This window comes from Cryptomeria japonica, chromosome 5, assembly GCF_030272615.1.
Source record: "Cryptomeria japonica chromosome 5, Sugi_1.0, whole genome shotgun sequence".
Classification (NCBI taxonomy): domain Eukaryota; kingdom Viridiplantae; phylum Streptophyta; class Pinopsida; order Cupressales; family Cupressaceae; genus Cryptomeria; species Cryptomeria japonica.
In genome coordinates, this window is record NC_081409.1 from 701,154,696 (window position 1) to 701,181,933 (window position 27,238).

At 36.0% G+C, this 27,238-nt stretch overlaps 1 protein-coding gene and 1 long non-coding RNA gene across 5 annotated transcripts in view; one reads left to right on the forward strand and one right to left on the reverse strand.

Moving 5' to 3' along the window:
• Window positions 1-475: 475 nt before the first annotated feature.
• The window catches only part of LOC131070667 (uncharacterized), a 121,404-nt gene continuing 94,641 nt past the window's right edge, over window positions 476-27,238 (forward strand). Inside the window, exons 1-7 of one of the 4 annotated variants that reach the window (XR_009112381.2) lie at window positions 476-826; window positions 954-1,020; window positions 22,837-22,933; window positions 23,039-23,125; window positions 23,349-23,458; window positions 24,981-25,125; window positions 25,234-25,333. This is a non-coding gene — a long non-coding RNA (uncharacterized LOC131070667). The remainder of the gene's footprint in view (window positions 827-953; window positions 1,021-22,836; window positions 22,934-23,038; window positions 23,126-23,348; window positions 23,459-24,980; window positions 25,126-25,233; window positions 25,334-27,238) is intronic. The other 3 variants (XR_009112380.2, XR_009112383.2, XR_009112382.2) reach the window with 3 other exon arrangements.
• LOC131876397 (uncharacterized) lies at window positions 5,473-6,704 on the reverse strand. Its single transcript, XM_059221642.1, has 4 exons — window positions 6,521-6,704; window positions 6,268-6,420; window positions 5,761-6,161; window positions 5,473-5,652 (listed from the first exon to the last, which is right to left on the reverse strand). The coding sequence occupies exons 1-4, from the start codon at window positions 6,651-6,653 to the stop codon at window positions 5,488-5,490; spliced, it is 852 nt and encodes a 283-aa protein (XP_059077625.1). The 5' UTR covers window positions 6,654-6,704; the 3' UTR covers window positions 5,473-5,487.

Here is a 27,238-nt window from a genome sequence, read left to right on the forward strand (position 1 = left end):
AATATGCCATGTTTCAGCTTTTGTGGAGGTATTATTTTATTACTTCAAATAAAATAGAACCATCGCCACTTGTCTCAACTTTTTGCATGTAGGACTTTAATGGATTTGTATTCTTGATGTTTAGTATTTTAGAAGAACATTTATTTTACAATGATTCTCTTCTATTGTAAGATATCTCTCAGCGTATTTTACATATATTTTTTTAAATATAAGTATACTAGTAACATTCTAGTCAAAACAACTATACAAATGAATTGTATGGGTGCGAGTCATTTTAATGAATTCTCACAAATGAAAAAAAAATGCTAAAGTTCCATCAAAATGGTTTAATTAATCTTAAAAAAATTCAAAATAATATGCTAGCATAATTTTAATTTTGTGAAAAGAAATGAACCAAACGAAAACTTTATTTTTAAATATTTGTTTTTTTTAAGGAAAGCGCGCGTAGGCAAACGGTAAAGTTTTAAAAATCTCGTCCATATCCAATTGAACGAGTTCGGCTATGCGTGCGGAGATTTTTTCCTCATTGTACCGTTAATTTGACGCTCTTCCCAAGGCGCCCCACCTGTACAATTTGCAATTTCGTTGTTTGTTGGGTTTAATAGCTTGGGTACAATTCGCCAGAGTTGTTCAGACCAGGAAATCTCCTTCGACGTCAAGAATTCGGCTGCTAATTCTGCAGAACAACACATTTTCCGCATTCCACAGAACAACACGTTTTCCGAATTCCACGGTTTACGTGCAGTGAAGTGACTGCATTTGTTGGCATTTTTTTTTTGAGTAGTTTTTTGCCGTGTTTGTTTCTGCCTCCAGACGAAGGGAAGTGGTAAATTTATTTCCCTCTCCTGTTAGTAGCAAATTTTCCGACCAATAAAATTCTAGAAATGTTCTTATGCAGAAGTCGTAGATCTTTTGTGGTCATTTATGTGCTTATTTTTCGTTTATGTTTGCAGAAAATAAAATTTCAGAAAAGTTCTTGAAAGGCAACCGCGCGGCATCGAAGTGCGGCTCATCGTTGTGGTAATTTTTTCTTCCGTTCTTTTTAAGCAAAGAATTTCCCCATTCTTAAATTTTTAATGGGGTTTTCAATCACTGGTGTTATAATTAGCCCGATGTGATGTTGTTTCCTTTGTTTGGCATACACTGGAATGGTTGGGCTAAATATTGGCTAAATTTCGTTAGGGGTTTCTTGTTGATTGTAGGCTGTTCAAATTTTAGGAATAAGGGTTTGGAAGATGTACGTTTAAAGAAAATTATATATACGTATTCAGATTTGCATCTTGTTGTCTTATGCAGGAGGCTCATCGTTGTGGTAATTTTTTCATCCATTCTTTTTAAGCAGAGGATTTCTTCATACGTAATTTTTTAATGGGGTTTTAAAACATTGGTGTTATAATTAGTCCAATGTGATGTTGTTTCCTTTGTTTGGCATACACTGTAATGGTTGGGTTAAGTATGGCTAAATTTCGTTAGGGGTTTCTTGTTTATTGTAGGTTGAAAATTTTTTAGGAATAAGGATTTGGAAGATGTATGTTTAAAGAAAATTATATATGTATTCAGATCTACATCTTGTTGTCCTTTTAGTTTATATTGAAGGAGATGATTTTCTTAAATTGAGGTGGCTAACTGTTTCTGAAATTTACTTCGATTCAATAAGCTACATGCTATAACTATTATAAGGGAGTTGTATTAAATCTTGGCTAAATCTTGTTAGGGTTTTCTTGTTAATTGTAGGTTGAAATTGTTCAAATTTTGAAAATAGGAATTTGGAAGACACAAATGAATAGGACAATGTTTAAAGAAAACGATATCATATTCAGATCTAATCTTGTTGTCTTGTTAATCTGCAATAAAAGAGACAATTTCTTTAAATTGATGTGACTAACTGTTTTCAAAATATGTTTGAACTTAATAATTCACATATTATAACTCTCCCAAAGGAAATAGTTTACCATAGCTATGATAATGCTATTGTTGAAATATTGACTACTATTAACCACTACCATTAAATATCCAACACCTCCTTAATGTTAGGAATTACATAAGATGACTCATAACATAAAAACTAATAATATCTAGTGATCAGAATCTCAAACCTCAAATCCATAATTCTGTTCTTACACCCATATATCTACCTCTTTAGGTTTTACAACAATCTATTCGACATAATCATCTTCAAGTTTCACTATGGTAGCCACTTTATCTCACTGAGTTGCACGGATAATCAGCCTCAGCAATCACTAAGTAGACTAGCTAATGGTACATGTTGCCTATTTCTCTCTATTTTTTAATAATAGAACTTTGGGACTTGGCATAAAGCTTGCTTAGGTACCTATTTATAATTGTTTACAATCACCCATCATTTTTTGTGTCTTTTAAGTTTTAACATTTTATTCTCCTCTTTCTTGAGTGATAACAAGGTATCCTTCTCTACTTTCTTTTTCTTGATATTACCAAAGTTGAAGATTCAGAGTCTTCTAAACCGTATGACACCTTTTTTCGCACCTTTTAGAACTTTGTTGCAGTATGGTGATTTTTAAGTTGTTGAACCTGCAGAGAAACCCATTTTTCAAACTCCATGCTCAGTGTGCAGTTTATGAGCAGTCAACTGATTACATTTGTTGGCATTTTTTAATATAATTTTATCTTGTTAGCATTTTGTTCATAGTAGTAGGAAACTCTTTCGTTTCTTTTTGGGCACGTGTATCCCAGTACCTGTTTACGAAACAGATAACAGCTCTGATACATATCGAATATTGTACCCATGCATGTCCAAAATCTCATGATTTCCAACCATGCTAGATACTATGCGATTTGATTTTTTTAAAAATTTGATGTAAATCTTCTTAAATTTAACTTTCAAAAACTTCATTCATGCATTTTTGTAAAAAAAAATTGGTATTAACAAAACCTACACCAAATGAGAAAGACAAATGAAATGTTTTTCTATTTCAGTGACCCATTTTTGGGGTTATCTTCCAATGCAACTCTACTATTTTTGCATATTGTAAAATGTTATATCAACTTATCATTATTTATGTAGCAATTATGTATCTACATTGCTTTTGAAATAATGAAAATCTCCTCGAATAACTTAGAAAATTGTGTTAAAAATATGTGTGTGTTTTTTATGAATGAGGTATCCAGCCGCATCCATATTGAGGGTCTTAAAAAATGGCCGCATCCATATCGTGCAACTTTGCTTCTGTAAACAACTTTGCTTTTGTTTACAGATGAAAGGAAGTTGTGGATTTATTTCCCGATCCTCTCTTTAGCATATTTTTTTGACCAAAAGTCTTTCATGTTCCTTTTGTGCCCATATAACGAAGTCTTTTCTGTATTGCTTTTTGTGTATGTTTTCTTTGTATTACCAGGGTTTGCCAAAAACAAAATTCAGGTTCCAATAAAATTCTTGAAAGACAACTCTGGTAGCATCAAAGTGCTGCGCACTATTGGGATTTTTCTGAAAAAAATTAGAAAAATATTTTGCAAAAAATTATAGGGCAAATCAGAAACCGTAGGTTGGGTTTAAAAGAGAGCCGAAAACACTCGAAAACGTGCCCCAGTTGCAAGTTGCGGGCTAAGAAAACCGCCAAAAAAAATGAGCTGCAGTTGGAAAACAAAACTCAATTTTTGGAAGAATCAAAACCTGCTGCCATTTGAAAATCGCGCTGTCTGTTGCGGAAATTAGACCCCCAAAAAACGGGAAAGCTTGAATTCGTAGGCAAAAGATGAAGTTCGCCACTGCCACCACAGGAGTTCGTAGAAAAAATGTGGCCGAAAATCGCGCGGGATGTCGTGCGAAACAAAAAGTAGATAAATCGTGGGAATAAAAAAAAATCCAGGAACGAACATGATCCATCAATATTAACGCGATTCGCTGTATTTAAAAAAACCGTGACTTGCACCGACACGGAAGGAAGAAAACATATGACGCCCAAATTAAAAAAAATCCACCTAGAGATGTCGCGAAAAATAGTGTGAAATCCTTTAGAAAAATATCGCGATATACCTGCAAGAAAAAAAATGCAAAAATCGTGGCTGAAAATTTGCACACAGGCCCTAAAAAAATCCGCGTAAACGAACTAAAACTGTCGCGAATATGAATCACGATCAAAGAAACGGGACTCGGACTCGGCTCGGACTCGGCAAGGCCGACTCAGACTCGGACTCGGGACTCGGCGTCAGACTCGGCTGAACTCGGGAAAGTGAAAAACTCAAGAAATTTAGAGATTTTTAAAGATTTAAAACTTGTTTCAGACACCCTTTATTGAATACACCTTAAAGACACAAAAACATCATTAAACTCGGCTCATTTGATTACATACACAAGTATACATCAATCACATAAGCATAAACGCAAATTGTAGCTGAAGAAAATAAGAAACATAGATATATAAATATTGTCAAATGTATACAATATTACAAAACTCATGGAATAAAAAATCCATGTCATCATATGATCATCATCAAATGTTTCATACAAATACCAAAGGTAAATAGTAAAACTAAATACAACTACAAGTGTACAAGCCTATGGCTGAGATGGCCGTGCACCCTCTCGCCCTGGCCCCCTGCGAAGGCGTTTAAAGTAGGTCCTGGATGATTCAGCAGCCATAGTTGCTCCCCGTGACACCATGCCATGCTCACCAACATCAGGAACGACTGTGTCATGCTCACCAACATCAGGAACAGCTGTGTCACTCCAAGTCTCAGTATTTCCTATCTCTGCTCGTGTTCTCTGCTCCTCCTCTACCATGGCTACAGCCTCAGCCTCTATATCTACCTGGTCGATCCAATCAATGTCATCATCACTAAATACAGCTGTAGGAGTCCCAGGAGCTGTCTGATTCTCATTGGCCCACTCTGCTTCAAGATCAACCTCATTTAGAATGATAGGAGACATGTCAACTGTTGCATTCTTTCTCATTCTCAGGCGGAGGTTGTAGTGAACAAAGACGAGATCATTCATCTTCTCCACAGATAATCTATTGCGCCTCTTGGAGTGTATGTGCTCAAACATACTCCAATTGCGCTCACAACCTAATGCGCTGCATGGTTGGCTCAAGATACGAATGGCCAACTTCTGAACATTTGGTGTCTCTGGGCCAAAAAAGTTCCACCAATGATCTGAGTTTGAAATGAGAAAAATAAATAAAATCAGTCTCACTCATGAACTCATTTAACAAGTTACAATATAGTATTGAATACAACTAAAATTAAGCCTAACAATTTATTTTTACCTGGCATCATAGTTGTTCTAGCATGTTTGGCGACAGGACGAGAGAAGGTCTCCCCTTGTGCATCTGAGAACATCTATAGCTCTCGAAAAAGGTCTATCTAAGAAGTACCGGCAGGTCCCATCTTCTCCATGATTGCATATAGCCCATTAAGGACCTCCGCATCAGCCTTGAAAGAAGGGATAAAACGGAATGCCGGATTCAGATAATAGGCTGCTGCATGGATGGGCCTATGTAGCTGATGATGTCATCTCCTATCAATGATCTCCCAAATGGGACCATACTTGCTCTCATCTGCTCCATAGACGAATTTGATGGCCTCCTTCGCCCTATCCATGCCCTCATATATATAGCCCATTGCGGGCTTATCTCCATCCGCAACTCGCAACAAAACCACCAAGGGCTTAACAAACTGCAAAATTGAAAATATTGTGTAATTTAGAAAAATGAGCAAATAAGAGAATACATATAATAACTTATAAAACATGAAGCTAAATTGTAGAATTTATAAAAAAATTACCTTCACTATCTCATCACAAGGGACCCAAAAGCCTTGCTCATCAAAAATGCAGTCTGCCATCTCTATCCCTGCAGGGGTGGTAGCATAGGATGAGGAAGACCACTCCTCACCAACAATCATACGTCTCAAGGCAGGCTTAGACCTAAGCATGGACTGCAATGTGAGGAAGTTTGTGGCAAATCTTGTGATTCCTGGACGATGCAACTCCTTCTGCTCTGTGTATTGTCTCATAAGAGCCAACACCCATGAATGATTATATACAAATTTGCAGACATTTCTTGCCCTTTCTACACATCTCTTGACCCATGGGATTTTTCCAATATCCTCCAACATGAGGTCAATGCAATGAGCAGCACATGGAGTCCAAACTATAGATGGGTGCCTCTCCATCAATAGTCTACCTGCAGCAACATAATTTGTTGCATTGTAAATTGTAATTAATGGAGGTACAAACTACAAGATAGTAATTAATTTGCAAACAAAATTAGTTTGTAATCAAAAGTTTACCCGCAGCAACATAATTTGCTGCATTGTCGGTCACCACCTGTACCACATTCTCCTCACCCACATCTTCAATCACCTCCTCTATCTGCTCACATAGGTAGGTGGCATTCTTGCAATGGGCAGAGGCATCAATGGACTTGATGAAAACGGTGCCCCCTGAAATAAAAAAATAAAGCTAGGTCAATGATCATTCAATAAACCATTAGATAAAAAATAAAAAATTAAAGACTATATGAAACTAAAATTAATCAATCACCTGCGGAAGAAACAAGAAAATTAAGGAGAGTTCTATTTCTCCTATCCGTCCAACCATCAGTCATGATGGTGCAACCTTTAGTGCTCCATATGTGGCGTTGTTCATCTAAATCCTTTTTCACATCATCCACCATTTGAGACAAAATGGGTCCCCTCAAATCACTCTCACTAGGGGCTTTGAACCCCGCCCCGCATATGGAAATGGCATCAACCATTTGTTGCCAATAAGGAGACCTGTCACAAAGAAACTCAATGAGATAAGTTAAGTATAAAAATTAAAACAATCAAAGTTATCAAACATAAAAGTAAAACATTCACCTGGCTACAAAGAATGGAATACAGCTGTAGCTCCAAAACCTGTCAATTGCCATTTTAGCAGCATCATGGACCTCCTTGTTCCAACCCATGCCCTCAAGCGACGGTTGGGACCCAGGAGTAGTGCGAGGCACAAAGAAGGAATCCAACCTAGATTTACGAATCCTAGGTCCAATGGTAACATTCCCACTATGACTACTAGTGGTAGGAGCATGAGAAGTGGCGGTGGCACTGCCACTGCCACTTATAGAAGCAGAAGCAGAAACGGAAGCACCAGCAGTAGCAAACTGAGTGGGACGATATGGAGGTAAGGAAGAAGGGCCTCCAACACAACCTAACTGTGTCCCTCTTCCTAAAACTGTCTCTCTCCTAATGGCCGCTCGATCCTCCTTTTGTTTCTTTTTTCTTTCAATCTCCTCAACCATTACATAACAATCATGTATGGCCTCAGAGACTGCTTTTAGGCATGGTTCGACATCATGTCCACGCACACCAGCAATATGGTATTTTAGCCTATATATACCTCCATGGAATATTGTTTTGCAAAACATACATTTTGTTTGCCCCTTTCCTTGCCCTGGAAAATCCTCATGATATTTCCAAGCAGGGTCCTTTCTCATGGGGGGTCTAGAAGCCGAAGTAGACATTTTAGGATAGTTTTGTGAAAGTTGAAGTTGAGGCAAATAATAAAGTGAAGTTTGCTGCAATAAAACATTACAAATACAAAATAAAATTAATACATACATTCAAAAAAACTAAAGTAGGGTTTGTAAATTTTTTTTTAAAAAAATTGTAATGTTTGTCAAACCCTACAATTTAAAAAAAAAAAAATTTACAAACCCTACATACAACCCTACATAGTACAACTACATACTACATGCTACATACAAATTACAAACATACAAAAGATCTTGCATACAAGAAAATGTAAAACTTTCAAAATAAATGAATAGAAAATGGAATTTTTGCATATAAGAAACAAAATAATGTTAAAAAAAACAATCATACCTCTTACAACAAGCTTGAAATGAGCTGCAAACTCTTCCTATCCAACTCTTGATGCACCAAATCGAAACACAATGTAGCTCCAATGTGAAAAATTGAAGAAAACTTGAGCTTCCTCCTTGTTGGTTTTTCTTCTATGCACCCTTGTTTTTCTTCCCAACTCACTTTACTCTTCCTTTTTTTGCAAGTGAATGAAATGAAAGTCACTTTTAGGGCTAGAAGACAATTAACATTAAAAAACGGATTTAAAAAAACTTTACAAACTATTTTTTTTTTGACTTTTTATTTGCTGCCAACGCCGGCCGAGTATAGGGCTCGGGACTTGCCGAGTTTGGCAATTTTGGGCCAAAATCGCCAACTCGGCAAGTCTGGCGAGTTTAGCCTCCAGACGAGGCCGAGTCCGAGTCCGAGCCCTGGGACTCGTTTGGCCTGACTCGGACCCGGACTCGCCGAGTTTAGGCGATTTCGGGCGAGTCCCGTTTCTCTGATCACCATTTTTTTTTTCTATAAATCCACGATTTTCCAAAAACCCTTGCAAGCCACAAACCACCAAACCGATCAAAAAGAAATTCTCTAAAAAACCCTAGCTTGTGATTTGAAAAATCTCAATAAAAAAATTCTAATATGAAATTTTTTTAGAATTACAAATTTTCCAATATTCAATCTGGAACCCTCCCCAAAATCTTGGGTCCTCTTGTGAGGGAGTCAAACCCAGACCTGCTTTGATATCATGAAAAATAATTGGATGAATTAATTATGAATATACAACATATATAAAGAAATTACAAGACGACGAATTAATTATGAATATACAACATATATAAAGAAATTACAAGACGACGTTCTAAAAAGAATGAACCGGTAATCTAAAGCTTAAAACACTAAATAAAGCTAAAAAGCAAAAAACTAAAAAGCAAACTATGCATTCTTATAAAAGAATGCAATAGTTGCACTTAAAAGATTAAATGAACTAAAAAGTTAAATGACTAACTAAATTACCATTAATAGAACAAATAAAAAGGTAACTGACTAAAATAATTAATTATTCTAATAGCTGGCAAGCAGTGTTCAATCTACTTGAAGGAATTAACTTGAGGCCACAAGCCACCAAATTTTTTTAGAATTACAAAATCTCGGGTCCTCCCATGACCCATGAGGGAGTCAAACCCAGACCCGCTCTAATACCATGAAAAATAATTGGATGAATTAAAAAGCAAACTATGCATTCTTATAAAAGAAGCAATAGTTGCACTTAAAAGACTAAATGAACTAAAAAGCTAAATGACTAACTAAATTACCATTAATAGAACAACTAAAAAGGTAATTGACTAAAAAAATTAATTATTCTAATAGTTGGCAAGCAACTTCCAATCTATTTGTAGGAATTAACTTGAACACATTGTTCAATATATTCTTTATATGAATAGCAGTAGTTGAGATAGAGATATAATTGCTCCTACTTCGAGGACAACATACAAAAACCCAAAGCATGTTGTGAAATACTTATACTTTCTAAGTACATTGTTTTGTCAAAAAATGAATCATTTATCTTAATTTTTACTTGTAATGTCATTTTCTTTTATATTACATAGTATATATGTTTAGTGCAACTTAAAGATGGCATGAGTTTCTTTTGTTGTATCATATCTATTAACTTCCATTTTTATAGGAAAGCTATAAATGCTATTATTCCAGCACTTCTTGCTACTCCATTTCTGCTGACACTTCTCTTTAGAGGCCCTAATGTGGCTACATTTGATCTTTTCCCATAATTAGTTTAGTTAGGCCTTTTCAAATTAAAGCTCCAATACCTAACTTAAATTGCCTTTGATATGAATTTGCATGTTACTTTGTATGTATCTATTTGAGAGTTCTAGATTCTTGGATACTCATTTCTTATTGTGTCTTTTAGCTTGCTTCAACAACTGTTCTTGCAGCTAAAGCCAACAATCTCCAATGTAGCTTCCAGCTTTGTAAGTTCTTGTCAAAATCTGCAATGTCGATATCATTATGTTCTTGGTATTGTCAAATTGCAAGTAAAACTTATATGTCTAGTGAGTGTTGAAGTTTCGGTGTTATTTTGTCTTTTAGTTATGGATTGTTTTATTTTGTGGTGCTACTTTAAGAACCTTGAATCTTTAATTATGTTTAAGGTTCTGTTGATGTGTATTTTGTACACTGCCTAACACAGAATAAAATACCCAAGGGTACCTTATCCTCTCTTGAATAAAGCCTCTGATTGCTGAAGATGTCGCGAAGAAGGATCAATTAGGATGACTCCAAGGTTCTGTAATGTAGGGTCTCTATGTGTAGATAAGCACCAGTGGTAGTTGTGAATGTTGTTTCATCAAGGGGCCTTACGTTTCCGTTCAGGAACAGATTTTCCTAAAACTAACAAGTTCTAAAAAAGATCAAAAGGTAGGGTTTGCAAGAGATGAATCCTAATCTAATCCTAAGAATGACTCAATGTAGGCTAGACTTGGCAAGACTCGACTAATTTCAGTATTGCCAAGGAATTACAACTCTACTGAGATTGATGCGATCTTCTAGGGTGATTATTGATTTTCAAATCATCAAGAATCATAGACACTACCATGAAGGTACATTGCAATAGTTCAATAATGACTGAAGGTTTAAGCAATCTAAATATCTCCAGTTGACCACACAAGGCGTCATTACAATCAGTAAGAAGCTAGTGGTTTGGAACGTGAATCTCACCAAAGATCAAGCTCAACACTTAGTCCTTCAAATTTAAACACTACTTCGACTGAGAATGATTCAAGAAAGTAAACAACCATGAAGATAACCACGAGAATTGCAATAAAACACCATAACTTCAATATTTTATTGATCTCAAAGTCAACATAGACAACAATTGCTTGAAATTCTTTTTTCAATGCTCAATCTTGCTACAAAATAACTTTCTTCTCTCCAAAAGCTCTGATTCTAATTCTAATATCTCCTTTCTAATAACAAAATGAAAATGAATGAGGGTATATATAGCATCCTCAATTACAATGAACGGCCCAGATCAAAAGAAGATCAACGGCTGAGATTTTGACACCTAAACCCTAATTAGGGTTTTATTACAAAAAGTTCCCCTTTTACTGAACAATATTAAATGCATAGCCAAATATTTAATTGGCACAAAAATCTAGGAAACATAGACCAATGATAATTAAGGTGCCACATCATCTATAACAACCTCTCTTCTAGAACCTTGTTCCCTTTCCAATGCTCCTTCTTAGCGTATGCAGTGAATCTGGACACAATTCTTTCAATCTCAGCAATAGGAATCTCTGGAAGATTCCTCATTCGTTCCTCCAAGTGGATGACCTGATCAAAAGCCTTGAGAAGAGCTATGTCCCATCCAAGCTCGAGTTCTTTGATTTTCTCAATCAGGAGCATAGTGGCGAACATTTGATCTCTTTGCTCATCTGTGATAACATTCTCATCTTTGCAAAAGATGTCCTTGACCTTCTCCGCCAACTCTTGAAGATTCACATCTGTCTCATCTTCAATCCTCCTGCCAAGAATAGAACATAACACCCCAAACACCTTGTCCTGAATCGGATGAATGACCTCCTCAACTTGATTGCATTTCGTACTAATGTCTTCGAAAAGAACTTCCTTCATCTGAAGTAGAGTTGACCACTGGAGTAAATTATGAGCTCCTCCATCCATTATCTTTTCTTGTGCTAAGATCTTCCTTGGTGTTTGCCTGATTACTTGCAGAACAGGAATGATAACATCTCTAGTGTGGGCAAAGGCGGCTATTGTTATCATTAGGTTATGAATGATCTCAAGGACCTGGATAGCTCGATGGGTAGTCTGCATCATTCTTGTTGCGAACTCAATAGCAACGGTATGGGATTTGTCAATCCAAGAGCTCATAAGCTGGACCAAGCTCTTAACTCTTTCTGCCTCGCCAACTGATTCAAGGGGAAGTGCTTGCACAGGAGATACTACTGGATCCTGACGTCCCAAAGACTGATTGAGATGGCTAAAGTAGCCTCTCCAAGCATCGACCTCTCGCTCAAGCTTTCTATTCTTTTCCATTTCTTCTCTAAGCTTGTCTTTAAGTGCCTTGAATGAATCAGTGGCCTCATCTAGTGTCTGCTCGGCTGTGAGTGGACCAAGCTCAAATGTTTCTACATCATACTCTTCTGCAAGGATTTCACCTTCATATTTGTCCACTGCTGGTGTAGCTATTTGCAATTTCCTGGATCCTGTCTCATCTCTGATCATCTTGGACATTTTGGTGGCCTTCTTCCTTTCTGTTATTTTCTGAGAATTTCCAACAAGGTTTTCTAAATCAATTACATTATCTTCATCTTCTATCACAATCACCCTCGTTAGTCTCTCCTTTAACCAGTCTGGAATGGCGGACCTTGTCTCTCTAACTTGTATTTCTTTAGGCACTGATCCCTCTTCTTGGAGAGGAGATGTCACTTCATTATCATTCCCGTCTTTATGTAACTCATTGACTTGGGGAGATTGACTTGATGAGCATTGAGGTGCTGGCCTTTCTTCGTGTTTATCATTCTGGACCATTGATTCCATAGATTCCTCAACTTCAAGTACCCTCTTCTCCTGTCCTTGACTTGTCCTTTTTTCATGTCGAGAAGATGTGCCAAATGAGTGATCTCAATGGGCCTCTTGCTTCTTCTTGGAGGGTTCCCTTTTTTTAGGTCTTTCTTTCCTCTTCGCGCTTATGGGATGAGGATTGCCTTCACTTACGCATCTAGGGTGAGGATTGTCTTCACTTGTGCTCTTAGGATGAGGATTGCCTTCGCTTGTGCTTGCTCCTCCTTCCCCTGGCCTTTCCTCCAAAGTAAAAGTCATCGATGTGTTCTGTTCTCTCAACTCTTGATGTTGTATATCCACCCATCTGCGAGTACATGACAAAACCGGAGCCATCAAAGTCCTCAAGTCTGTAATCTCAGGCTCGTTCCAATCTATCTTCACTATTTTGTCCTCTTGGTCATAAGATGATTGGAGATGTCTGCCACTGTCCTGGGCTTGATCGACCACTCTATAAACTTTGCATTTCCTGATGAGATCTAAAGGTAATCTGGAATGCATCTTTCTTTTCACCTCTAAATCACTTGAGAGATTCATCAAAAAGTCCTCTATCTGAAATTTGTGCTTGTACTTTCTACCAACTGTTTCTTCTACATATCCATAAGGATCAAAATTCTCTCTCAAGGCAAAGAATGAAAATGAATATAAGGCTAACTCCTTTTCTGCATCATCCATGGCTAGAGCATTAGGACATACCTCAACTGAATTCCCTAGTATGATAGGCACAGGAATCCCATTTCCATGCCTGTGTCTGAATGCCTTTGCATAAGCCGCCAACTGCCTAGTCACCTCAAATAACACTATTCTGTCTGTCGGATATCTTGGCAACATATATGGAGGTGAAGGACACCCATGAACTCTAATATATGTAAACTTCTGGAATTGGATAAACCAAGCACCATACCTCTTTACAAGCTCTTGTGCATCTTGAGATATCCGGTTGTGAATCCCACCTTGCAATGTCCTGGTGATGTTCATCGTGAAGGTATCATTAACTAACTTGTAGTTACTTCCAGGTGGATGATGCAAATGAACATAAGATTCACAAACTCTGACTTCCCCGGGCCCTCTTCCGATCGCTCCTCTGTGAGGTAGTCTTGCATATTCAAAACTCCTGATCAAGGCATATATGATGTACGAGCTCATGTGGGATGACTTGGTAGCCTTCAGTCTTCTCAACTGCACATCCAAGCAATGGCTAATAAGTCTAGCCCAATGAATTGTTCCTTTCCCTTGAACTATCACTTGGATGAAGTAGAACATCCACTTCTCAAAATAGAAGGCTTGAGGAGCCCCTGTAACTCGATTGAGTAAAGTTATCAAATCTTTGTACTCCTCCTGGAAGTCGATCCTATGTGGTGTGTTCGGAATCTTGCTCAGGCGAGGACGACTTTTGAGTAACCAATTCTTATTGATGATGCTTAAGCAGGTGTCTGGATCATCTTCGTACATGGATCTAGCTCCTTCCAAGCTTTTGTAAATCATATCTTTATGTTCTGGCAGATGGAGAGCTTCACTGATAGCCTCTTCTGAAAGGTAAGCCAAAGTGTTTCCTTCCTTAGACACGATTGATCTTGATTGTGGGTCATAATGGCGGGCACACTCGATCATCAGCTCATGGCACTGGACTGCTGGAGGGAAGTCGGCCGCCTTGATAATGCCACTTTCAATTATTCTCCTTGCGACAGGTGATGGCTTTCCAATATAAGGGACCTCTCGAAACTTCTTCACACTGAAGTTTCCCAAGTTGGTATCTCCAATGTTGCTCCATTTTGACACGATCTTGGTCTCCAATTCTTCATTCCTTTGATCTTCCTTCATGAGAGCTGGACGACTGGTGGATGCTCCTGCCTTCGAGGTCGCCATCTTGACACCTACACAACATTTCATAATGAGCAATATACTTTGCAATGTAGAAATATAGATTGGATTTAAGTTTTAAATTTAGGAAACTTCATGATAAATCTTTGAATTATCATTTCCTAAATATGACTATGCAATTTTGGGATTCAAAATTTCAAAATTTGAACAAGGGAGAGATCTCGCCATACCTCTTCTTGAGAACTAATTCTAAAAAAATGATGCAAAATTAAGAAATTCGCTAGGTAAAATGAAGATCGAAGTCTTCTAGCAAATGCGCCTCCTTTCAACAAAATGGTCTTCCTCACGAGCCTTAACTCCACCACCTTTGTCTTCAATGCCTTGAGGAAAATTCGCTCCACCTCTAGCCTCCAACAAAGTTCGCACTCCCTCTTAGACCAGATTTCGCACTCCTCCTTGCTTCTCCAAATCGCACTTGGATAGATGATTAAATGATGGATTAAAATGCTTCAAAACATCACAACTATATAGGCGCTCATCATTGCAATTGCCCATAGGCCGACTTGGAAAATAGGCCAAAAATAAATAAAAATTAAAAAGAAGAGGCCGACTTTATAAAAAATATTAAAATAATACCCCAAGCGCTCTATTTTTGAATTTAATTTAATAATAATTAATTTTAAATGCCTTTATCATTAAAAATTTTGATTTTTTAAAGGCTTAAATTAATTATTAAATGATATGCGCCCTTATTAAATGTCAATTTAATTTTTTAAATATTTTGGAGTTTTAGCGAAATTGGCATTTAATGTGTCTTAGAGGACCTTGGCGCCTAGGCATGGTAAAATATTGATTTGTAAGAACCTCGCCTTGGTCCCTGGGAGAGGGACAGGAGCGCCCCTTCATTTTTGACCTTGTATTTCTTGCCTTTCACGTTCAAAGTCTCTTCCTGGACGTCCAAAATGGCACTCTTGCTTGGAACTTTGAGTTTAATTCGTGTGACCTTTGGAAGGAGTGTATCTTAAAACATTTTCGCCCTGGTCCCTTGGTGAGGGACAAGAGCGATCTTACCTTTTGTCCTTGGTCCTTGTCTTTCCAAATCGCCAATTCATGATGTGAGGTAGGCAATGATCATTATCGCTCGTTCTATGCATGTTTTGCTTGCTTTCTCAAGGCAAAATTGACCCTCTTAAGATTTTCGCCCTGGTCCTCCAGTGAAGGACAGGAGCGATTTTGCATTTGTGTTTAAGATAGTCGATTCTTGGAGTCAATTCCTTGTTCATCGTCCTTCGAAAGACATTTTTGACTTTGCATAATCTTGCTTTGGCGTGGTCTTGGAAGACAATGGTTGATTCTATAGAAATCGCCCTGGTCCTCCAGTGAAGGACAGGAGCGATTTTTGCATTATTGCACACATTCATGATCATATCAACTTCCAATAACCTTCAAGGCGAAAAATGTCATTGCTTATTCCATCTTGAGTGTTGGAAACGAAAGTGGCATTCTAAAATTAGGCATACTTGAAGATTTCGCTCTGGTCCCTTGGTGAGGGACAGGAGCGCCCTAGCCATTTTTCATCCAGTTTTTTGGTCTTTGCAACTTTGTTCTTCCTTGAAGCATTTCAAATATCATCACCATCTTGTGCCTTGGCCTGCATTCATCCAAATTTGGAGGGAAAGACTTGATGATGTGTTTTTTGCCCTGGTCCTTGGGTGAGGGACAGGAGCGCCTTGGCCATTATGGGCTCACTTGTGCTTTGCAATCTTTCAAAATTATCTTCAACGGATTGATTACGCCTTCCTTCACTCATCTCAAATGTAAAACTTGCTTTTCCTTTGCCAAAAACTTGTCTCTTGAGAAAATCGCTCTGGTCCCTAGGTGAGGGACAGGAGCTTCCTTTGAAAATCGCTCTGGTCCCTTGGAGAGGGACAGGAGCGCCTACTGCAACTTGGGTTGATTTTCTCCTTTGAAAATCGCTCTGGTCCCTGGGTGAGGGACAGGAGCTTCCTTTGAAAATCGCTCTGGTCCCTTGGAGAGGGACAGGAGCGCCTACTGCAACTTGGGTTGATTTTCTCCTTTGTGACTCATTCAAGTTATATTCAACGGGCAAAACATACTTCTCTTGACCTCCTCAAATCGCGAAATCACTTAAATCTTGTGAGGATAATGCAAATTTGGAATTCAAGCTCCGGTCCTTCAGTGAGGGACAGGAGCGCCTTTTGCCCTCAAGGCCAAATTATTACAATTTTCATCTCAAATTTCCTTTGCTGGGGAAGATATCATCCTTTTGCAATCCGTGAACGAGAGCCCAAGTCCAAAAAATGTCCAAGAAGGTGTGTTTGAAGAAAATCGCTCTGGTCCCTTGGAGAGGGACAGGAGCGAACTTGTCTTGCTAGGTAAAAGGCCCAACCTTCCATCGCTTTTGACTAAGTCTGGGTGTTCGATTATGCTCACTTCATCTTTCCTCGCGTCCTTGATGCTTTAGTTCGATCAACCAAGGCCAAAAAATGATCTAAGTAAACCATTTCGCCTTGGTCCTTCAGTGAAGGACAGGAGCGAATTCACCTTAAACCTTAAAAACTTGTCATTTTTGAGTCTTCAAAATCTTCAATTCACGTCCGATCATATCCCCTGGCGACCCTGCACAAAACAATTAAAACAAGTCAATAACCAAGATGCACCAAATATCATTTTCGCCTTGGTCCCAAAATATCCAAAATTTAGGTCTTCAGTCACTTCACAAGGCATAATTAGGTCATCTCCAAGGCTAGGAATCGGTTATCAAGCTATCAAAAAAATTGGTCAAAAATTACCCATACAAAAAAATGCACAATTCCATCATTAAAATGCTAACACTTAGACAAAATTTGAATGTGCCCTCAAAAACCCTGACTGGACCTATCCTGAGACATACCTGACCTTCCTGGCAGGCTCATCCTATTTCAAAATTTGCAACCCTCGGGAGGATGCTCAATAACCTTCAAAAACTTGAGTAGACTCGGCCTGAAAATACCTGATAGAAATCCCCAAGGCTTAACCCTAGTCTAGACAACTCACTCACTTAATCAAAACCCTAAGAGCAGAGAGAAGAACAGGCGAAACAAAAGCAAAAAGAGGGGGTCCCCATTTTAATGGGGCGATGTGTGAAAAGGTCACAACAGGTTCTTACAACCACTGTAACAAGTATTGTGATACGAGTAGGATAGTAAATAAAACCATCGGTCAAACTATCAGTTGTGTATAATTTTTAAATTATTTGTTGATTATTGTTTCTATATGGGATATTGAGTAAATCTGCATTTGAATGGGTTGAAAATTCTTTTTTAGTTGTACTGAGAACTGTCTTTTGTAAGTTAAGTAAGTTTTTATGTAATGTTTTGATTTGGCAGTTTTTGTTTTGTCTTTTTCTTAATGATATGTTTGTTATTATTTTACATCACTTTTTTGTTTGTTTAATTAGTTTTGTAGTTGACTTACAATTGTAGGGATAAATCTTTACAATATTAGAATTTCCACCAATCTATCCATCTCTTGATTGTCATTACAAGTATACTTTCTACAATCATACCATGAATTGTACTCTATACAACTTTTGACACAATATTATATAGCTACCAATGGTTTTAAACACTCTATTGTGAGATTCTAGAAAGATGCTGATGTTGTTGGCAAACAACTTTCACACATTATCAACAGATTCCCTATATGGGTAGCGGTAGCTGGGGTAGAGATACACTTGTTTCTACTTTAAGAATAGCTTACAAGTTACAACAACCCAAAGTATGTTGTAGAATACTTATACATTTTGGTTTACAAAAAATTGAGTCATTTTATTTTTTATTTTTTATTTTATATTTAATGTTATTTCCTTTTATTGTAATAGCATATATGTTCAGTGAATTGTAGAGATGGCAGAAGTGTCTTTAGTGTAGCATATCTACCAACTTCTAATTAACTAGGTAAGTTGCAAATGCTGCTGTTCCAGCACCTGCAGCCATGCCATCTCTGCCAGTAATTTCCTTTGGAGGCCCGAATATGTTGCCATTGTGTTTTTTCCCACAAGTAGATCATATGATTATCAATTTCTATCTTTAATTTTTGTGATCTATATTGAAATTCATGAAACCTTATGTATTAAATTTATATACTTTAACCTGATTTCTTTTTAATACGGTGACACCAATTTTGATGCTGTAGGTATTGGAGTTGGGGCTCAATTTCTTATGTGATCATCCACATTTAGTTTTCTACGCCACTTTACTTCTCTATATTAAGCTTCTTTCAGATGTAAATATCCATCAAGTTCAAAGCATGTTGGTGCATTATTGACTTTATCTGTATCATGAATTAGTAAAACTAAACATTTTTGATGTTCACAATATGGTATATAGTAAAACATGCAAAGTTCTGGGAGTTTCATATTGATTTTAGAAGAAACAAATATATAAATTTGAAGTTGACCAAGAGTTAGAGCTATATGGAATGCTTTTAAGCATCGGCAGTAACATTAAAGGAATTTAGGTATTTACAAATAAAATATCCTCTTTTGTAGATGGCATTCATTAGAAAACATAAGGAAGATGATCTTATTCTATTAGGATATTAAATAATTAGGATATTAGGTGCTGTTTGAATTAAGATACAAAATTGCCTCTTTTTAGTATTGATAAAATAGGTAACTATATTTTATGGTAAACATGGTAAATGTTGTTTTCAGATATTATTAGTTATTTAGGGTTGTAGCTTAACTTAGCATTTTTGCATTTACAATTCTTGTCAGCAGTTTTGCTGAGGGACATTCCTTATTTTTGCATGTGCTACTCTATATGTGTGAGTATTTTCAATATGAAACCTGTTGTGCAGTATTTCTATCATCTTATTTACATTGTAGTCTTTCTATCAATATTTTTAAGATTGAATTGCAAATGTTTATTTGTGTGAATCAACTCATTTAAGACAATGTAAGAGATCTTAGATTTAGTGATCCTAATACATTTGCAATGCTAACTTCTATCTTATCTTCAGACAAAATATAGGAATTTTATATTGTAATGTTCTACCCTGTTTGCCCCTAATTTTTTTTGGTTTCCACTAGTGAAATTTTTTTCTTTTCCAATGAAGTTAAGTTTATTGCATGTGATTGCATAGAGGTTTTTCATACATTTATAATATCATTCAAGATGCCATTGAAAGATTGTAAAGGTGAACATAACAAGCTTGAAGGTTAGAGTAATGAATTATTCATTCATAGTTTCCAAATTCAAAGAACAAGTCAAATGGTTCAAAATACCAAAGTACCTTAAACACCTTCTTGAATATTTAAGACCTGTAGATAATCTCTACTATGACCAGCTTGCAACAGCAGCAATGAAACTTGTTCAGAACAAGGAAGAACCTTTCTGGGACAGCAATTTGTTATTTTGTCACTCCTAGGTTGAATAAAACACCATCCAATTGCTCAGAAATAATTTGCAATAACCTGCATATGGAGTTGCAGCTCTCCAACCTTACATATCAGTCATCATGAACCACTTGAACCTTAAAAAGAAGTAACACCAGGCCTCTTAATTCTATAGCAGCAGGTACATACTAATGACAGTCAACAGCAATGTTAAAATGAACATTTCATTGTTTTTTGCAGGAGTCCAATGGCAGCAATAAGGTCCCTGAGACTACCCAAATACACAAAAACTCTTCAAGCATGTTCAGGTCCAGAAACTTGTTTCCACCAGCAAGATTCACTACTGTAATGACTGGAAACAGACTCAGAATGCCTTGAAACTCAGAAATGATAGTTTATTGGATTGCTATAGCAACATAACATGCAGGACAGACCTTCAGTTAAACTCCAACCATGAAATTAATCAACCAATAGGCACTTCCAGGTATGGTAATAAGACTGAAGTAAACCCAGCAAGCTCAATGAGGTCTAAAATACAACAACTAAGGAGCCTTACACGTCGGGAACCAATCTTCACAACTTCCCTTATTACTGATGCCACCATATATTAGCCACAATCCTTTGTTTTTACTCTGTTTGTCTTTTCTGAGACCTGCCTTTTTTAATTTGTCTTATCTGAGTGCTCAGTTTTGTCTTATTCAGATTGTCTTACGTGACCTGTCTTTTAAGTTCCCTTCTTTCTTAACCCTCTGCGATTTGTTTCTGAAAGCTGGTTTGAGTTCGTCTTTTCCAGAATTTGTCTTTTATCAGCAGGTCAAATTAGGAGTTGTGTCTCCCAGCAGTTTGTCTCTTTCATCACCACGTGAGCACAAATCACACTAGCATTCTTTTCCAGCGGCTCCTTTATTTTCTCTTGGCATATGAATTTTGTCTTTTGTGAATATTTAGGGTCCGACCTCTTAAACTTACGACTTTTCTACAAACAATTTGTCTCTATTTATTTGCCTCCATTCCTTCGAATCAGACAAGAAAGACAATAGCCGCCACAACGAAATCAAAAGTTCGCTACCAAACAAATACTCAAACTGAGCTGGCAATAATTTATGCAAACCTAAATAAATTTTTGGCCCCACTAAACGAGGGCTTCTGTCCTCACCCAACCTTCAGCACACTGTCAATCCCTGAATGGAATTGCTCCAAGAAGCATGAGGGTTTTCGTCCTCAGCTTCAGTCCTTTAGGGTTTCCGTCCAGCTGGCTAAGTTTGGCCTCAAGCACAAACCAGAAATATCCGCAGAGAAACAATGAATCAATTTTCTTCTGTATATGTCCAAAAGAGACCCCAATCCCTTTTTATAACTTGCTTGGGAAACTTCTGGAAGGTAAGAATTAAAAAACACTTTTTAATTTGATGTATCTTTATAACTCCAAAAAGTGATTTTATTTTAAAATATTAAATATATTATCATTAAGTCATTTAATAAATAATTAATTTAAACTTTAAAGTTGTCATTAAATATACTTTATTAGACAACTTAAAAATTAATTTAGCATATATGCAATGATTCTAGTAAATTTAGATCTCAAACTTCAATTTGAATATCTTTTATAAAATATGTATATTAACATTCAAGAATGATTACTAAAATTCGTATATGTGAACTTAATAAGCAGTAAAATTGATTTTTGCAAATTGTGTATGTTAATGCTTGAGAATGTCACATCTTTTTTGTATTTGAAATCAATATGAAGGGAAGGGTTGGAATCACCAGTGATCTTTGTGTGTAATATAGAAAGAAATGGGATATAAATGCTTTGAATGCCCTGTTCGGGTTTGTATTGGGTCGTGCAGATAATGACGATGTACAAGAGGAACATAAAATTCCTCCCTTGATATTATTTTCAAATGCTGAATGTGAGTAGTCCTAAATAAATCACACACATGATAAAATCCAGTTACCGATGTCTAGTTAATGAATTTTTTTTCTGTAATATCTTACTTTCAGATAAAATTGTAAATTTAGAGAAGGATTGTTTCTATGCATTGTCTTGCTCTAAATCACATATTTTTGGGTAGTGTAGTTTGAAGGATTGGAAGTGGTTTTATAGCAATGCTATAGAACTCGTGAGATCTCTTTTTTTATCTATGAAATCCTTTGGTTAATTTCATTAGAATGTCAATATGTTTAAAAAGTGTGTTGTCTTCATTAAAATTCGTGGATGGGCTTGGTAGAAGTTAATTGCTTGACTGTAATAGCTGGTCATGAGCATTGGCAAATGTTGATTTTATCTATGAGATTCTTTTAACTAATTTCATCAAAATGTCAAGAGAGGTTAAAGAACATTGTCTTACTCATTGAGAAAAGCAGTGAATTGGCTTGGTAAAAGTGAATTGCTTGACTAAAAAGCTGTCATAAATCTTGGGGATATTGCTTCGCAACAAAGATCAGTACAATGTTTTTTCAACCTTGGAAATGTTTTGAAATTTTCGAAATAGCTGGTCATGAGCATTGGCAAATGTTGATTTTATCTATGAGATTCTTTTAGCTAATTTCATCAAAATGTCAAGAGAGGTTAAAGAACATTGTCTTACTCATTGAGAAAAGCAGTGAATTGCTTGACTAAAAAGCTGTCATGAATCTTGGGGATATTGCTTCGCAACAAAGATCAGTACAATGGTTTTTCAACCTTGGAAATGTTTTGAAATTTTCGAAAAATATGCAGAATATAAAAATTCGACATGATCAGAACTATTACAGGAATAAATGAATGAAAAATGTTGGTGTAAATGCATGATGGTCTTTCAAATTATGCTGATGTAAATGTATCGATCTTTATGATTGTTCTGCCAGAAGTTTAGGAGAAGTCCACAAACCTAAAATTAGTATACTATCTTGATAGAAACTTAGCTGTGTTTAAGTTGGTTTTGGAATTTCTCAAATGACATCATTTCGTTTTTAAAAAAATAAATTGTTGATTTTTGGATAGCTTGTAAATTGACACTATGTAGTTAGAGTGCTAGTAGAGTGAGAATGTTAGCTCACATTGTTATTAAGTTCACATATAAGCGTTCTCTCATTATACTCGAATTCTGTAGATATGCTGATTTCTTTATCAATATAAATTGTTTGTCACTGGCTTTATTTGATAATGACTGATTCTAACTTTTTTTCTTGCATAACCAATGCTACAGGAGCTGAGCAAGCAGAATCCTCAATTGACAAGGCTTATTCAAGAGCATAATCCGATTTTCTATGCTTATTGAAAGAACTAGTCAAAGGTGTAGAAGGGTGAGCACCATTTTTAATTCAATATTTAAAACAAAATTCTAGCATTGTGCACTATTTTTGTTGATATTTAGTTGTTTTCTGATGTTTAAATTCTGTGTATTGAAGATTTTGTTAATGATCTTACTGGAGTAATGCCCAGGTCATCAATATTACCCCAGAAGAATGCTATGCAATTGGAGTGGAAATGTTCAGGTGCATTATTATGTTCATGTTTGTTATTTTTTAGAATTTAAGATTATTTATTTATTGAAGTGCTAATTGAGTGAGAATGTTAGCACACATTCCTATTATCATACATAAGCATTCTCTCACTAATACTCAAATATTTTAGGTATGCTGATTTCTCTATCAATATAAATTGTCTGTCATTAGATTCATTTGATAACTACTAATTCCAATATTTTTTCCTCCATAGCCAATGCTATAGGAGCTGAACAAGCAGAATCTTCAAGTGATGAGGTTTATCCCAGCGAACCAATCTGATTTTCTTTGCTTACTGAAAGAATTAATCAAAGGTGGAGACAGGTGAGTACCATTTTTAATTCAACATTTAAAAAATAATTCTAGTACTGTGCACTTTATTTATTGATATATAATTGTTTTCTGATGTTTTAATTCTGTGTATCAAAGATGTTGTTAACGATCTTATTGGAGTAATGCCCTAGGTTATCAATGTTATCCTAGAAGAATGCTATGCAATTGAATTTGTAAATGTTTAGGTGCATTCTTATACATGTTTGTTAATTTTTGGCATTTAAGATAATTTATTTATTGAGAATTGCTTTCTATCTGCATCTTGAGGATGTGAGTTCTGATTGTGCCTTTTTATAAGACTAAGCAACTTACAGCAACTGAAAATATTCTCTACTAGAACTATATATGAATATTTATCATTTAGTTCTTGGTTTTGTCATTGAACTTATGCTATCAAAGGAGACACGATTGTTTTGTTGACTTTCATATTCGTACACTAAAGATACTTTACAATGTTGCAATTCCTAGATTGATGCCTGTTGCCGGCTTCATCCAAATGGTAATTTTGCCACTTCTTAAGAACTGAACATCAGGATGTATGTTTTATAATCATTTTCTATTTTGATTAGTTTCTTGTGTGAGGAATTTTGCCTCTAATATGGAGATAAAACTCTGAGAGTTTCCTCATTGTTAAAGTGATATGTGTGCTATTCAAAGCTGATAATTTATTGTTGAAGGTCCATTTGAAATTAAAGTGATATGTGTGCTATTCAAAGCTGATAATTTATTGTTGAAAGTCCATTTGAAACAATAATTGTCTTATTTGAAGGACCTATTCCTATTTTTAGTATATGAAAACTTTCACAAATTGTTTATGCAGACATGCCTAACAGGGTATTTGCACTGATTTGATTTCCTTTTTGAAATCAAAATCTTGTTATTTTTATGTGACCAATTTGTTTTGATATATTTAAAATATATTTGAAAGTAGGTGTATAGGCCCAAGTACATAAAGAAATGTTGATGTTAAGCCATGTTGCAACAAATGGGAGTGACTGTAACTGCCAAATTATTGACCAAAGTTGAACAAAACAAAACTAATTCTACACTTTAGAGGTGAAACAGAACATAGACAAATTTTTAGGGCTGTTGGAATTCTTGTTGTGGGCTTCTGCAATATTTTTTTTGGCGATCACGATCAGCCCAAGACCTGGGAGGATTTGGACATGTATTCGGTTGTCATCATCATGAGGCCCTCTGGTAATTTTGCATGCTTGTGGAAGGCTATATTCTGATTTTTTAAACAGGTGTAACAGCTTTCATATGCTGGTTACTGAACCACATTGTTACATCCCTCTTTCTACAATGGTTTATTTTTGAATGATGCGATTGTATGTATGGTCAAACATTGATATTTTATTACTTCCATATGTGGATGAGTAGTCTCAAGTATAAATTGATAGTTAGACATGAATGATCATTTTTAAGGGATGATTGTATATATATATATATATATATATATATGAGATTAATGAGAAGATAAGATCAGTCTAACTATTTTCGTGTAACCAAGTGGATGCAAGATAAGCTAAGCCCTCAAGATGGAGGGAGAGTATCATCAAGGAGAGGATTGCAAACTTCGGAAGAGACCAAACTTGCTTGGCTTGTTAGTTAGCATGCTGTCGATCTTATCCTTTTATCGTCTTTGTGAGTTGCATGTATGTTGTTTTTCTTGAGCTTAATAATTTTTAATAATATATATAAATTGAGTTGTTATTAAGATTCTTTTGGATATATATTGGTCTAACAATTTTCATGTAACCAAGTGGATGCAGGATAAGCTAAGCCCTCAAGAGGGAGGAGAGTATCATCAAGGAGAGGATTGCAGACTTCGGAAGAGATCAAACTTGCTTGGCTTGTTAGTTAGTATGTTGTTGATCTTATCCTTTTATCATCTTTGTGAGTTGCATGCATGTTGTTTTCTTGAGCTTAATAATTTTTAATAATATATATAAATTGAGTTGTTATTGATTATCTTTTGGATATATATACACACACACACACACTAAGTTACCAGATTCATCTACAAAATCCCTGCGTCTTGGTTCGATTCTCTCCAAATTCTGGTTCGCACAAAATTCTCTGAAAATTCTTCCAGGGTTTGTGTTTTGCCCTGTGGGTTCGCTGAGAAGGACCCGAGGCAAATTTTGCCAAATTTCAAGCGAATTTTGATTCGAGCAATAGAACCCAGGCCGAATTTGGGTGATTTGACACATTTTTAAATTTTTTTTAAAGTTTTCTTTTTGCCTATTTTGGTCAACTTGACCCTCCAACCCTAAAATAGGCTGAGATTGCTAGTGATCATGAGGTTGCTCCCGAGGCTGAGATTGCTAGTACCACAAGAGGATGATGATGATATGTTTGATGACTTTTGATGATATTTGATCAGTGATGGCTGATTGTTAATGTTGATATTATTATTTTTTAACTTAAACATTGATATGGTGGTGTATTTTGGCATTTTGCTATGTTACTTTACTTTTAGTCTATTAGCATAGTTGACACTTGACAATGGTGTATTATGAATTTATATGCTGCTGCATATATGTATATATGTATATATGTATATATGTATATATTTTTTATTTTTTATTTTTATATGTTTTTGTATGGACAAACCCAAAGTGAACCCGAACCCACCTTAAAAAAAAATTGAACGGATTTGCAAACCAGAATCCGAATCCGAACTGGGACTGGCAACTTAGTATATATAGGAATATATCACATACATACATATACATATATGCGTATATGCATACGTATATTTATGTAACATGAAACAATCTATGCAAATTTGAAATAACAACTTTTACATCTTTGTAGCCAAAAAAAGAGGGAAAAACTACTGTTTTTTATTTTTTTGAACATCAAATAACTGAAAGGAAACTTGTTCTTAACTGAAATCTGGAATTAAACATAGATCTATGCTATGAGAAAAAATTGTAGATATAAATGTAAACTTTAACATATCAATTTAAATGACAAGAGAGGTTTAGAATATACATTTTTCGAGATGCCAATATTTTGAACTTTCATAACTTTATCAATAGACCAATGAGGAAGGAAAGTATCATCAGGGCGCTTTTCCGCCCAACCACGGACTTACTAGTCCCCTGTGCCATATCCGATTGGATTGGCCCGACCCTTTGCAGGGAGGTAACAAAAAGTCTAACTCAAGCCATTTGAACTGGAGGGTAATCCTACACAAATCCTTAGTCGGTCATACACTATAGGCTACCCCTAACTAGTACGATCTTTGACTAGATTGTGTATCTAGATTAACAAACAGGTTGATGCTTACAGAAGTAACATCACCTTGACTGAGGGATTCTATGTCATTGTAAACACTCTAATTCATGAAGTCAATTGTTCATCATCTTGCTTGGTTGGATTGAATTCCTAAGAATAACCAAGTCCTCATGTCTGTCTCTATACTACTGCATTCTAACTCTATGAGGCTCATTGGCTGTCATTTATGTTTGGACTCAATTTCACATGCTGGTCTACAAACTTGAGGTGACTTATACTCTTATGGTGTAACCTATCTTTTGTCAAAACCCTAGATTAATTTAATACGGAGTCATACTTGTGCCCTCTCTCACGAGTACAACAGTCGAATAGTTCATATTTGACACAGTCTCAATGTTGTTTACACAAGAGAAGTAGCCCATACTTGGCCTTTATTAACTGGTATCTGCCATTAAGTTGCAAATGATTAACATATGATGCCCTTTTTCACACACGAATATTATATGAAATACCAAACAGTCA